Source organism: Salmo salar, chromosome ssa14, assembly GCF_905237065.1.
Source record: "Salmo salar chromosome ssa14, Ssal_v3.1, whole genome shotgun sequence".
In the NCBI taxonomy this organism is placed as follows: domain Eukaryota; kingdom Metazoa; phylum Chordata; class Actinopteri; order Salmoniformes; family Salmonidae; genus Salmo; species Salmo salar.
The window spans coordinates 34417486-34432887 of NC_059455.1; the positions used below are offsets into that span (position 1 = coordinate 34417486).

At 41.1% G+C, this 15402-nt stretch overlaps 1 protein-coding gene across 4 annotated transcripts; it reads right to left on the bottom strand.

The window, feature by feature from the left end:
• Positions 1-8960: 8960 nt before the first annotated feature.
• si:ch211-284o19.8 (protein lifeguard 1) lies at positions 8961-14931 on the bottom strand. 4 transcript variants are annotated; one of them, XM_014140767.2, is made up of 7 exons: positions 14708-14931; positions 12173-12435; positions 11848-11915; positions 11340-11540; positions 10311-10439; positions 10016-10159; positions 8961-9871 (listed from the first exon to the last, which is right to left on the bottom strand). In XM_014140767.2, exons 2-7 carry the CDS (start codon positions 12417-12419, stop codon positions 9722-9724), a joined length of 939 nt encoding a protein of 312 aa, XP_013996242.1. In that variant the 5' UTR covers positions 12420-12435; positions 14708-14931; the 3' UTR covers positions 8961-9721. The 4 variants fall into 4 exon arrangements, with proteins under 4 accessions (XP_013996242.1, XP_013996243.1, XP_013996241.1 ...); XM_014140768.2 differs by having other exon boundaries at positions 10016-10054; positions 11848-11930; XM_014140766.2 differs by having other exon boundaries at positions 11848-11930.
• Positions 14932-15402: the final 471 nt, after the last annotated feature.

The following is a 15402-nucleotide window of genomic DNA, read 5'->3' on the forward strand; positions in this document are numbered from 1 at the left end:
CACACCCCTTTACTTTTTCCACATTTTGTTGTGTTACCGCCTGAATTTAAAATTGATTAAATTGACTTCTTTTTTTTGTCACTGGCCTACACACAATACCATAATGTCGAAGTGGAATAATGTTTTTCAAACTTTACAAAAAAAATTAAAATGAAAGCTGAAATGTCTTGAGTCAATAAGTATTCAGCCCCTTTGTTATGGGAAGCCTAAATAAGTTAAGGAGTAAAAATTTGCTTAAGTCACATAATAAGTTGCACTCTGTGTGCAATAATAGTGTTTAACCACAAATGTAAACTCCCCGTATTTGGGGACCCTATTACATTTTTTTAATTACAATTCAGTCTGGTATGAGAACAGTAGCCCCTATCTGCAAACGCAGGGTGTCTGTGGAAAGCTGAGTATCTTGGCTATTGATCTGTGCCTTAAAATCTTTGGTGTGACTTACTACCATATATGGGCATACGAATATATAATGGGATGCCGAGGTGATTACAAATCAAGATGACTGCTACATAGATTCCGGTTAGCGTTGTGAAGCATAAAGGAAATAAACACGGAATACGTTGATACACACCGAAAGCGGGACTCCACAGATCATGAGGATGTTTTATTTGTCTGCCTATGACCTACCGTTATTGACCACCAGCCCCAAGAGTCAAAATATTTATTTTACACCATTTTTTCACCAAACAGTAAACATCAAATCATATTTTATTGGTCACATACACATGGTTAGCAGATGTTAATGCGAGTGTAGCGAAATGCTTGTCATCTTACAAGGTAAGCTTCGATTTGGTTAGTGCTAAAGATTCATGGGTGGTATCAAATTAATCCTTAGGTTGGTAGGAACAAATCTAGCATAATGCCAATGTTATCTGATTGGGGGGGGGGGGGGGGTAAAAACTAAGAATATTAAACAGGAAGCTAAAAAGGAGGCAGCTACGAATAAGCATACCGACATAGAAGCTTTGAATAAAATACTGGTCGGACTCGGATCGAAGAGCGATTTGGACAACGAGATTTCGAATCGGCCAACGACGATAGCTTTCTAGAAGGAATGGATCCACTTTTAGATCTGTAAGTAAATTATTTTCATGACTTTTATATAACTAATATTACTTTGCATTTAGTTTTTTGTAAGTTGTCTGCTTTTTTAAAACTTTGGATTTAGTTTATCTAGGCTTATAACAAGTAATTTCAATGTTATATAATTCCTAAATTTCATCCTTGTAACTTTGGAGAGGCCACTAAACTCTCATGGCCATTGTTTATTTGTGGTTCTCACCTCTGACTTTGTCTCCAAAGTGTTACTGTTTGCATTGTGTGTGTTTCACACCTATATGAGTCACTGTACAGATGAAGTTAAGGCTTGGTGTTTTCACTTTACAGTACTGTTTAGTCAACTGTAATTCTGTGTGTTTTACAACAATATATCCCTTTATTTTATTCACCGCAGAGGATTTGGATGATGACGTTTGGGATCCACCCCCCACTGCTATGTCAATCACCCCGTCTGATGGTTCTACATCCACTTTTCATAGACCTCTTGAAATGAAAATAGGGGCTTGTGGCACCATTCGTCCTAACATAATCAGTTTCCCCAGGACCAAGGTAAACAACATGACAAAGACAGCGTAGAGGGGGACCATACGTTGTATAAGGACTAACAAGCTGCTTTTTGTGAAACGGAAGGACACTAGGGAAGTAACCATGCTCACCACACAGCATAAGGCATTCAATAGCGATCATGTCTCAAGGAGGGTGAAAAAGGAAGAATGTCCCCATTCCTGATTCTGTGAAGGACTACAATGCCAGCATGGGGGGTGTTGACCTACAGTTGAAGTCGGAAGTTTACATACACTTAGGTTGGAGTCATTAAAACTCGTTTTTCAACCACTCCACAAATTTCTTGTTAACAAACTATAGTTTTGGCAAGTTGGTTAGGACATCTACTTTGTGCATGACACAAGTCATTTTTCCAACAATTGTTTACAGACAGATTATTTCACTTACAATTCACTGTATCACAATTCCAGTGGGTCAGAAGTTTACATACACTAAGTTGACTATGCCTTTAAGCAGCTTGGAAAATTCCAGAAAATGATGTCATGACTTTAGAAGCTTCTGTCAGGCTAATTGACATAATTTGAGTCAATTGGAGGTGTACCTGTGGATGTATTTCAAAGCCTACCTTCAAACTCAGTGCCTCTTTGCTTGACATCATGGGAAAATCTAAAGAAATCAGCCAAGACCTCAGAAAAGAATTGTAGACCTCCACAAGTCTGGTTCATCCTTGGGAGAAATTTCCAAACGCCTTAAGGTACCACGTTCATCTGTACAAACAATAGTATGCGAGTATAAACACCATGGGACCACGCAGCCGTCTTACCGCTCAGGAAGGAGACACGTTTTGTCTCCTAGAGATGAACGTACTTTGGTGCGAAAAGTGCAAATCAATCCCAGAACAACAGCAAAGGACCTTGTGAGGATGCTGGAGGAAACGGGTACAAAAGTATCTATATCCACAGTAAAACAAGTCCTATATCGACATCACTTGTAAGGCCACTCAGCAAAGAAGATGCAATTGCTCCAAAACCACCATAAAAAAGCCAGACTACGTTTGCAACTGCACATGGGGACAAAGATCGTACTTTTTGGAGACAAGTCCTCTGGTCTGATGAAACAAAAATAGAACTGTTTGGCCATAATGACCATCGTTATGTTTGGAGGGAAAAGGGGGAGGCTTGCAAGCCGAAGAACACCATCCCAACCGTGAAGCAGTCAGGAAGTTAAAGCATGGTCACAAATGGACAATGACCCCAAGCATACTTTCAAAGTTGTGGCAAAATGGCTTAAGGACAGCAAAGTCAAGGTATTGGAGTGGCCATCACAAAGCCCTGCCCTCAATCCTATAGACATTTTGTGGGCAGAACTGAAAAGGTGTGTGCGAGCAAGGAGGCCTACAAACCTGACTCAGTTACACCAGCTCTGTCAGGAGGAATGGGCCAAAATTCACCCAACTTATTGTGGGAAGCTTGTGGAAGGCTACCTGTAACATTTGACCCAAGTTAAACATTTTAAAGGCAATGCTACCAAATACTAATTAAGTGTATGTAAACTTCTGACCCACTGGGAATGTGATGAAAAAAAATAAAAGCTGAAATAAATCACTACTATTATTCTGGCATTTCATATTCTTTAAATAAAGTGGTGATCCTAACTGACCTAAAACAGGACATTTTTACTAGGATTAAATGTCAGGGATTGTGAAAAACGGAGTTTAAATGTATTTGGCTAAGGTGTATGTAAACTTCTGACTTCAACTGTATCAAGACCAGGAAGTGGTATAATACTTTTTTTTTTACCACTTTGTGGACATTGCTACAGTAAATGCTTTCATTCTCCACAAGCAGATGGCCAAAGCAAAAGGTCAAACCCTTCCCAGTTGGCCTTCCTAGAGTGGCTGGTGTTGGAAATGGCTGAATTGGGGGCCCAAAGCAACCTCACAACCATCACAAGACCCCCCACTCAAGGTGAGCGCCACTATCCAACACACATGCCAAAAGGAAGAACTGCAAGCATTGCACATAACACGGGGGGAAAAAAGGATGAAATGCCAGATCTTCTGTCTGAAATGCCAGTTTGCTTTTTGTTTCCTGGCAGACAGGGACTGCTTCAAAGACTATCACGACATGCACAAGCTACGGTGAAAGTGAAATCTAATCATCTACACCTGGGATGTAAAATGAACACGAATGCCATTTGTAAATAGTTCAGCTTATTTCTATTTTTGCAAAGGACACGTGTGGAACCAAGTTTGTGTTTGATAAGACATTTTTTGATATTTGTTATGTATATATTTTATGTGTATCTGTTGCTTTTATATTGTTTTTGTAAACAGTTCATTTGTATGTTGGACCAATACATTGGAAATGCCTAGGCTAAATGTTCAGGCACTTTGGAGAGGTTGAAAAAAACACTTGGATATCCCCTGTATGTCCCCCGACACCACCACAATGTTTGAGAGGTTGGTGTTGTAGACATTTTGTTTTTATAGTGAACTATTACTTTTCGGCATACCCAGTGTGCAAAAACTGTGCAATTGCCACATTCTGGAGAGGTTGAAAGGACATGTGAATGTACCCTGGATACCCCATAACACCACCACAATGGTTGAGTGAGGTTGATATGGTAGAAATGGTTTTTATACTGAAAAAATAGCATTTAGGGATTGCAAATATGTAATAGCACTGGAATTATCTAATTTACAGACATGCCACTTTGGAGAGGTTTAGGGACAGTTGGAAATGTCCTGTGACCAGACCTGACACCACTTACTAAAACATATGCCCATTTCTAGTTGTTAGGTCTATCAATCCCATTTTTTCCCCCCCTAATATTGTTGACATGTTGTGGAAGCCATCTGTGTTTCCAGCTCTGGGCATCAATAATTCACTTATAGCTAGCCTGTCAATGAAAGATGACTTTCAAAATTAAAAAAAATGTATTTTGTGTGTGTGCTTGATCTTGTGTATTCTGAGCTATGTAACTCCTATCTTCTGATAATTTCCTCATCTCCCATGTCTTTACAAAATTATTGGTGTCAGAATCATGTAATTACACATGAATAGGAGTTACTTTTGGGTATGTCTATTTAGGCAGAAATCTACATTTTGCCATTACATTTAAAAGGTTAACATGATTTTTGAATGACTACCTCATCTCAAACAATTTTATCTGTCAGGTCCCGCAGTCGAGCAGTGAATTTCAGACACAGATTCAACCACAAAGACCAGGGAGGTTTTCCAATGCCTCGCAGAGAAGGGTACCTATTGGTAGATGGTAAATAAAAAAGCAGACACTGAATATCCCTTTGAGCATAATGAAGTTATTAATTACACTTTGGATGGTGTATCAATACACCCAGTCACTACAAAGATACAGGTGTCCTTCCTAACTCAGTTGCCAGAGAGGAAGGAAACCGCTCAGGGATTTCAGGATGAGGCCAATGGTGACTACAAAACATTTACAGTTTAATGGCTGTGATAGGCAAAAACTGAGGATGGATCAACAACATTGTAGTTACTTCACAGTATTAACCTAATTGACAGAGTGACAAGAAGGAAGCCGGTACAGGATAAAAATATTCCACAACATGCATCCTGTTTTCAACTAAAGTACTAAAGCACTAAAGAAATTGGTAAAGAAATTATATTTTTGTCCTGAATACAAAGTGTTATGTTTGGGGCAAATCCAATACAACACATTACTGAGTACCACTGTACATATTTTCAAGCATAGTAGTGGCAGGATCGTGTTATGGGTATTCTTGTAATCGTTAAGGGCTGGGGAATTTTTATGGCTAAAATAAACAATGGAGCTTAGTGCAGGCAAAATCCTAGAGGAAAACCTAGTTCAGTCTGCTTTCCACCAGGAACTGGGAGATGAATTCACCTTTCATCAGGACAATAACCTAAAACAAAAGTTACTTACCAAGAAGACAGTGAATGTTCCTGAGTGGCCGAGTTACACTTTTGACTTAAATCTACTTGAAAATCTATGGCAAGACCTGAATATGGTTGTCTAGCAATGATCAACAACAAATTTCAAAGACCTTGAAGAATTTTGAAAATAATAATCGGCAAATGTTCCACAATCCAGGTATGAAAAGCTCTTAGAGACTTACCCAGAAAGACTTCTAAAAACTATTGACTTGGGTGTGAATAATTATTTGGGCTCTCGAGTGGCGCAGCGGTCTAAGGCACTGCATCTTGAGGCGTTACTACAGACACCCTGGTTTGAATCCAGGCTGTATCACAACCGGCCGTGGTTGGGAGTCCCATAGGATGGCGCACAATTGACCCAGCATCGTCCGGGTTTGGCCGGTGTAGGCCGTCATTGTAAATAAGAATTAGTTCTTAAACTTGCCTAGTTAAATAAAGGTAAAAAATATATGTAAATGTGATATTTCTGTATTTCATTTTCAATAAATTTGCAAAAATGTTTAACGTGTTTTCACTTAGTCATTATAGCATATTGTGTGTAAATGGCTGAGAAAAAAATGATGTCATCCATTTTGAATTCAGGCTGCAACACAACAAAATGTGAAATAGGTCAAGGGGTATGAACACTTTCTGAAAGCACTGCGGTAACGGAGACAATGGAACTCAGACGTTCCATTTACTGATTGGCGATAGGTTTGAATGGCGGGAACCCAGTTACTGCGATTTACCACCCAAAACCACTCCCGTTTCCCGGGATAAATAACTGCGAGAAACCGGTAAATTATAATGAATAATTTATATGAACACCATGGCATGAAATGGAACTGTTAAATTATATGTGATGTCTAAATATGGTTTCTCTACAGCCTCTGCATGATGAATCAATGCTCAGGGTGGGGACAGACAGCCCATCTCAGTATGGAGCGCAGTTCACAGTGTGGTCAGGTGCCACAAAGAGGGACTTGGGAAAATTGCAGTTGGCTCAGAACAGGGCAGCACGGCTGGCCATTAAAAGTACATGGAGAGCTAACATTAATGACATGCATGTCAATCTCTCATGGCTCAAAGTGGAGATTGACTTCATCATTACTTGTTTTTCTAAGAGGTGTTGACAAGCTGAACGTACCGAGCTGTCTGTTTAAAATACTAGCACACAGCTCAGACACCCATGCATACCCCACAAGACATGCCACCAGAGGTCTCTTCACAGTCCCCAAGTCCAGAACAGACTATGGGAGGCGCACAGTACTACATAGAGCCATGACTACATGGAACTCTATTCCACATCAGGTAACTGATGCAAGCAATAGAATCAGATTTAAAAAGCAGATAAACATACACCATATGGAACAACGCGGACTGTGAAGAGACACACACAAAGGTACAGACACATGCATATGCACACATTGTGATATTGTTGTATGGTGGTATTGAAAAATGTTGTATTGTGGATATGTGGTGGTGTAGGGATGTTGTATGATGCACTGTTTTATCTTTAGCTCATTCAGTACAAACATAGTTCACTGTTTTATCTTTTGTTTTATATGAAATGTGGGTGCTTTGGTGTGTTTGGACTCCAGGAATATGGGGATCCCTAATAAATACAAATAAATACAAACAAGGTATATACAGTGCCTTTGGAAAGTATTCAGACCCCTTGATTTTTTCCACATTTTGTTATGTTACAGCCTTATTCTAAAATGGATTAAATAAAATAAAAATCTCAATCTACAAACAATACCCCATAATGACAAAGCAAAAACAGGTTTTTAGAAATGTTTGCAAACGTATTAAAAATAAAAAAACTGATATCACATTTACATAAGTATTCATACCCTTTACTCAGTACTTTGTTGAAGAACCTTTGACAGTGATTATAGCCTCGAGTCTTCCTGGGTATGACGCTACAAGCTTGGCACACCTATATTTGGGGAGTGACTCACATTCTTTTCTGCAGATCCATTCAAGCTCTGTCTGGTTGGGTGGGGAGGGTCGCTGCACAGCTATTTTCAGGTCTCTCCAGAGACGTTTGATCGGGTTCAAGTCCGGGGCTCTGGCTGGGCCACTCAAGGACATTCAGAGACTTGTCCCGAAGCCACTCCTGCGTTGTCTTGGCTGTGTGCTTGGTGTCGTTGTCCTGTTGGAAGGTGAACTGTCGCCCCAGTCTGAGGTCCTGTGTGGTCTGGAGCAGGTTTTCATCAAGGATCTCTAAGTACTTTGCGCCGTTCATCTTTCCTTTGATCCTGACTAGTCTCCCAGTCCCTACCACTGAAAAGCATCCCCAAAGCATGATGCTGCCACCACCATGCTTCATTGCAGGGATGGTGCCAGGTTTCCTCCAGACATGAAGCTTGGCATTCAGGCCAAAGAGTTCAATCTTGGTTTCATCAGACCAGAGAATCTTTAGGTGCCTTTTGGCAAACTCCAAGCAGGCTGTCATGTGCCTTTTACTGAGGAGTGGTTTCCGTCTGGCCACTCTACCATAAAGGCCTGATTGGTGGAGTGCTGCACAGATGGTTGTCCTTTTGGAAGGTTCTCCCATCTCCACAGAGGAACTCTAGAGCTCTGTCAGAGTGACCATCAGGTTCTTGGTGTCACGGTTGTCGTCGGTAATGGAGGACCAAAACGCAGCAGGTATGTGTATGCTCATCGTGTGTATTTATTTACAAACTGAATGAACACCAAAACAACAAAACGAAACAAACTCACGAACAAGAAAACAGTCTGGCAAGGCACAAGGCTAAACTCAGAACAATCTCCCACAATTAAACAGACAAACACACCTAACTAATATAGGACTTCCAATCAAAGGCAACACCACACAGCTGCCTTCAATTGGAAGTCCACCCCAATTAACCAAACATAGACATACAACTAACTAGATCAACATAGAAATACGTGAATCTCAAACAGTGCCCAAAAACCCCGGAATACTAAATCAAATGCCCTTACTACAAAAACACCACCCTGAACCACATAAAACAAATACCCTCTGCCACGTCCTGACCAAACTACAATAACAATTAACCCTTATACTGGCCAGGACGTGACACTTGGTAACCTCCCTGACCAAGGCCCTTCTCCCCGAATTGCCCAGTTTGGTTCCAAACTTCTTCCATTTAAGAATGATGGAGGCCACTATGTTCTTGGGGACCTTCAATGCTGCAGACACTTTTCGGTACTCTTCCCCAGATCTGTGCCTCGACACAATCCTGTCTCGGAGCTCTACCAACAATTCCTTCCACCTCATGGCTTGGTTTTTGCTCTGACATGCACTTTCAACTGTGGGACCTTATATCGACAGGTGTGTGCCTTTCCAAATCATATCCAATCAATTGAATTTACCACAGGTGGACTCCCAAGTTGTGGAAACATCTCAAGGATGATCAATGGAAACAGGATGCACCTGAGCTCAATTTCAAGTCTCATAGCAAAGGGTCTGAATACTTACATAAATAAGGTATCTGTTTTTTTTATTTTATAGATTTGCACAAACAAAATACAGTTTTGCCTTTGTCATTATGGGGTATTGTGTGTAGATTGATGAGGGAAAACATTAAATGTATCAAATTTAGAATAAGGCTGTAACGTAACAATGTTGAAAAAGTGAAGTGGTCGGAATACTTTCTGAATGCACTGTATATACAATGCGTGTGTAGCCTACATGATGTTATTAATATGGACAAAAGAGCAAGATTATTTGATTTGTCAAATGGCAGCTAAGCATCGGTCATGATGTCACCACAATAAGAACCGTTGTATTTATTGGATAGGAGCATCAAGCTCATCGCCTTGAACTTTCACCACGCTATGAAGTTCATCATAACTTATTTCACCTGTAGCCTAATAACCTGCATGCTTTCCCAAGTCGTAGTGGGAGAATAACACAACATGTCATCGCATGACTTCATATTTACATCGATATGATGGTTATTATATCAATATTTGTGCTTAAAAGAGTTTCCACTGCCATTTCGCGCATTATTAATTTTACCGACACAAAAAGACCCCACCTTGTCTAGCGTATTTAGTTTTGTCAACATTTGGAAAGTTTACCAACAAATTTGCTGTTTCCATCAGGCCTGTCATAAAATGTTTTATCCGACATGTATTTTACTCGCATAAAAATATTGAATGGAAACCTGTTTACTGACAGTCATTCAATAAGCCATGTCAGCTACATATGTGTGTCATAGTAGGTTTCTGCCAGGTGTTGACTATTTGCTGGAGCCTCCCATTATGATGAGCAGATAGAGGAAGATGTTAATGATGTCCAGGTACAGGATCAGGGCAGCAAACACATACTCTTCTGGATCCAGAGCGTACTTCTGCCTGCCCATCACCAGCTGGCAGTCAATCGCTAAGAACTGAGGGAAAGACACAGAAAGGGAAAAGGTAATGGAGGAAAGAAAGGGTTTAGGGTGCAAGGGATGGAGGTATTCATTCTGGCTATAAGGCTGGATAAACAGAAATGGCCTAAAAGGGGAAGTAACATTGAGTGAGTTCTGTACCAGTGAGAAGAGCAGGGCTCCCAGAGATCCGTAGACTATCTGCAGCACATTGGAGTAGAAGAAAGAGCAGAAGAAACTGAACATGAGAAGGTCCACTGCCAGCACCAGCAGGATGCCATTACAAATTGTGAAGTCCACTCGAGTCTGCAGACCAAAGAGAGGGGAGTGAGTAAGGCTGGATAGGCTTGGTCACTGATCAGCCTGACCACATTAAACACACGTGGTAGGTACTACAGTAGTGGTCCAATTAAGCATAATATCATGTTTTTTGTTATATGAAAAGACTGAGTCTGACCTGGGCTGAGAAGATGATGATGGTGAAGGAGATTGCCACTGTTGCTCCCATGGCAATGACTACAGCAGTGGTGTCATGAAATGAGGCCACAGTGCCGACCAAGTAGGATAGGGTGAGAGTGACCACTGACTAAAGGCAGTACGTTACACAGTTAGAATAACACTCACCCAACCACAAATCACACTGTATCCTTGTCTATCTGTTTAAGTGGTGATGGAATTAAGGCAAGATCAAAGACAGTTGTTCTCATTAGTTATGCAACTAGGTTCTAGGAGAATGGCTTTGGCATTAACTAATAGGGAACTGTGAATACAGGAAGAAGCATTTATAACCATCACAGATAGGTTCCCTCTTCAATAATGTTTATGAACATCTAAAGAACAATTGCATAGTTTATATACAGTATATCAGTCAACAGATGAACCTCGAGCTCAATTCAATCTAACCCACACTTCAGTATTAACTCATTGACTGCACTAGCCAGTATGTCAGTTGCTGCTCTACCTAGCTGTGAAAGGGGTTTTGTGTGTGTGTGTGTGTGTGTGTGTGTGTGTGTGTGTGTGTGTGTGTGTGTGTGTGTGTGTGTGTGTGTGTGTGTGTGTGTGTGTGTGTGTGTGTGTGTGTGTGTGTGTGTGTGTGTGTGTGTGTGTGTGTGTGTGTGTGTGTGTGTGTGTGTGTGTGTGTGTGTGTGTGTGTGTGTGTGTGTGTGTGTGTGTGTGTGTGTGTGTGTGTGTGTGTGTGTGTGTGTGTGTGTGTGTGTGTGTGTGTGTGTGTGTGTGTGTGTGTGTGTGTGTGTGTGTGTGTGTGTGTGTGTGTGTGTGTGTGTGTGTGTGTGTGTGTGTGTGTGTGTGTGTGTGTGTGTGTGTGTGTGTGTGTGTGTGTGTGTGTGTGTGTGTGTGTGTGTGTGTGTGTGTGTGTGTGTGTGTGTGTGTGTGTGTGTGTGTGTGTGTGTGTGTGTGTGTGTGTGTGTGTGTGTGTGTGTGTGTGTGTGTGTGTGTGTGTGTGTGTGTGTGTGTGTGTGTGACCTACCAGTCCCACCAGGTTCCAGGGATGGCTTCTGCTGAAGGAATTGGAGTAGCTAAGGGAGATGGCCACCACAGCAAACAGAATGTATGAGCTGAGGTAGATCCAGATGTTGCTCTGCACCGCCGCCCTCACCACACTGGAGAACGTGAACACACACACGATACTGAAGGTCACCAGCAACTGCAGGGTCACGACACTGAACACCTGCACAGGTAGAAAGACAGGGTTACCATTAGCCACTTTGCTTGCCTGGTATACTGGGGAGGTCACCATGAAACTTGGGAGTCAAAGATTAAGGGCTCTATTCAATCCGTAGCGCTGAAGTTCCGCATTGTAGCCCGATTTACATTTAAAGACAATGTTCCCACGGTAGCAGACTGCATTCGTGTTAAATGCTGCATATGTCGACTAAATTGGAAATTACCTTTACATTTCAAGCACACTATAGCGCTGAACTTCGGCGATACGGATTGAATAAAGCCCCAAATCTCTGAGACATATCAGTACAGACCTTTCTGATAAACGCCTTCCTTATGGTCTTGTCATCAAAAGATGACACCAATAGGGCGGCGTCTGCCTCTGGTGAAGAAGATCCTTTGTGAGTGACAGAACAACAGTCCCATGTTATTATTGGACACAACACTGGAATACTGTAGTGACCAGACTTTGCAGACTTTTCAGTGGTTATGTAACACAAGTGAATTTAGCGGACATTAATTATTCAATCAGAAATGTTCAATGTTATAGTAATTGGCAGTAATATGAGGAAAGACATGAATAATCCATCCGCATGATCGATTCCCCTTTTTCCTTGCTATAGCAGGACAGATACATACCTGGCTCTCCCAAAGGGTTACACTCTCCAGGCGGGAGGGTTCCCATGTCTACCCCTGCCTGTGGTGGGTACAGGACTGGGGGGTAGGGGGATGGAGGATACATGGCTGGAGCTGCAGAGTAGGGGGGTGGCATGTATGGTGGCATGGAGTCCACTTGAGTTTCCCCATGGGGGTAAGGGGGTGGCAGGTTAGAGTTCAGGACCTCCTTAGACTCTGTGGGCATGGGGTAGTTCTGAGCATCTGTCATTCTGGCAGAGTGTAGTCTGAAAAGGAGGAGTGGTTAGAAGAGACTGATGTTGAAAGGAGAATATAGAGGATGTTGATATCAAAAGGTCAGTAAGAAAATAGACGTGCAAAACTTAATTTTGAAAGTAAAAATGTGTTGCAGGCATATTGCCTCATTGGGGGGGGTTTCCACATAAGGAGAAACCTGGGTTGAGTAAACCATATATAGTAGAAGAAATATAACAGCCATGTATCGGAAAAATCATGCAACAATAACATCCTTGCATTTACGACCAATCCAACATACTGTGCATGTTATTACCAGATTATTTTTTGTATTAGTGTACTCACTGACACACGTGGTTTTGTCTATGTGTGGGAATGCAGTTCTTAGTAACAGGAATAAGAAGAAGGTCAAACCACTGTGACAGAGTTCAGCGGTGAACACATCTAAATGACAACCGGAAAGCTAAGCCCAAAAAGCAATCACTTTTACTGTATCAGTTATACAAAATTAGATAAAATGTTTGTGTTGTCCAATTCATCATCAGATATACAGCACCAGTCAAAGTTTGGACACACCTACTCATTCAAAGGTTTTTCTTCATTTTTACTATTTTCTACATTGTAGAATAATAGTGAAGACATCAAAACTACGAAATAACACATATGGAATCATGTAGTAACCAAAAAAAGTGTTAAACAAATCAAAATATATTTTAGACTCTTCAAAGTAGCCACCCTTTGCCTTGATGACAGCTTTGCACACTCTTGGCATTCTCTCAACCAGCTTCATGAGTAATGCTTTTCCAGCAGTTTTGAAGGAGTTCCCACATACGCTGAGCACTTGTTGGCTGCTTTCCCTTCACTCTGCGGTCCAACTCATCTCAATTTGGTTGCGGTCAGGAGTTTATGGAGGCCAGGTCATCTGATGCAGCACTCCATCACTCTCCATCTTGGTCAAATAGCCCTTGCACAGTCTGGAGGTGTGTTGGGTCATTGTCCTGTTGAAAAAAAAATGATAGTCCCACTAAACGCAAACCAGATGGGATGGTGTATCACTGTAGAATGCTGTGATAACCATGCTAGTTAAGTATACCTTGAATTCAAAATAAATCACTGTTAATGTCACCAGCAAAGCACCCCCACACCATCTCCTCCATGCTTCATGGTGGGAACCACACATGCGGAGATCATCCGTTTACCTACTCTGCGTCTGACAAAGACACGGCGGTTGGAACCAAAAATCTCACATTTGGACTCTTCCACCGGTCTAATTTCCATTGCTCGTGTTTCTTGGCCCAAGCAAGTCTCTTCTTATTACTGGTGTCCTTTAGTAGTGGTTTCTTTGGCAATTTGACCATGAAGGCCTGATTCACAGTCTCCTCTGAACAGTTGATGTTGAGATGTGTTTGTTACTTGAACTCTGTGAGGTGCAATCTGAGGTGCAGTTAATTCCCAATTTCTGAGGCTGGTAACTCTAATGAACTTATCCTCTGCAGAAGACGTAACTCTGGGCCTTCCTTTCCTGTGGCAGTCCTCATGAGAGCCAGTTTCATCATAGAGCTTGGTATTTGTGACTGCACTTGAAGAAACTTTCAAAATTCTTCAAATTTTCCGCATTGACTGACCGTCATATCTTAAAGTAATGATGGACTTTCATTTATTTTTGCTTATTTGAGCTGTTCTTGCCATAATATGGTCTTTTACCAAATAGGGCTATCTTCTGTATACCACCCCTACCTTGTCACAACACAACTGATTGGCTCAAATGCATTAAGGAAAGAAATTCCACAAATTAACATTTAACAAGGCTCACCTGTTAATTTAAATGCATTCCAGGTGACTACCTCATGAACCTGGTTGAGAGAATGCCAAGAGTGTGCAAAGCTGTCAAGGCAAAGGGTTGCTTCTTTGAAGAATCTCAAATCTAAAATACATTTTGATTTGTTTAACTTTTTTTTGGTTTCAACATGATTCCATGTGTATTTCATAGTTTTGATGTCTTCACTATTATTCTAAAATGTAGAAAATAGTAAAAATAAAAACCCTGGAATGAGTAGGTGTGTCCAAACTTTTGACTGGTACTGTATCTTATTTAATTTTTTTGTCCAAACTGGCACATACTATGTCATTCACAATATCCTGAGATCTTTGACATCCCCAAAATTCTGTCATCTGGTTCAGTCAATGAATTGGCTGTGTTTACAAACGCAGCCCAAATCTGACTCCCCCCCAGTAATTGGTCTTTTAACTAATCACATATTTGGTTCCAATTCAATTTAGTAGACAAAACAGGAGATTACTTACCTCCTTTACACCTGGGTTTCACTTTTGCTGAACTTCAATGACCGTACTGTCCTTCCTGTATAGTGGAGTGTTGATCTAGCCTACACACAGACTGTCAATTGCTGCTTGGCTCAGACAGACTCTGGAACATCTACCTTTAGCAGCCTGTGCCCATTTGTGTTATTTCCTGAACCTAACGGTCACTGACAGTGATGGTGATTAGAGGAACTAAGGCTGCGTTTACACAGGCAGCCAAATTGTTTTGACCAATCACATATTTTTCAGATCTGATTGGTCAAAAGACCAATTGGTGAAAAAAAGATCAGAATTGGGCTTCCTGTGTAAACCCAGCGTGTGACAGAACAAACCAACATACATTTTCAGATCTGTAGCTTGGGGAAATGGAAAACCACAAAGTTTCTCCACTGTTCTTTTCCAGAAATGTTGTCAGAAGGGGATGTACTTTAATCGTTAAGAGGCCTAACAACAGGAAATGCAACAACGTAATCTGGTGTTCATAAAGGTTTGAGTAACCATCTTTGGTAAATCTAAAGAATGCAACCAGTAAGGAATATACAAAATTGTGAAACTGACCCCCAAATTTCACATGGTTGAGAAAAAAAATGTAGGCTAGTTATTTACGGTGAATAACTTGACTGTAGAAATCAGTATATAAAAATGAGTGTCACACCATTACCTCTTTAGCAAGGACCATG

Excerpts from the sequence above, each read along its gene's own strand:
- si:ch211-284o19.8 (XM_014140766.2), bottom strand. The coding sequence starts at position 12,419 with ATGACAGATGCTCAGAACTACCCCATGCCCACAGAGTCTAAGGAGGTC. Across the intron at positions 11,931-12,172 it reads TAACCCTTTGGGAGAGCCAG|GATCTTCTTCACCAGAGGCA; the intron begins GTATGTATCTGT and ends TCACTCACAAAG. Across the intron at positions 9,872-10,015 it reads GAGCCCTGCTCTTCTCACTG|TTCTTAGCGATTGACTGCCA; the intron begins GTACAGAACTCA and ends TCTTTCCCTCAG.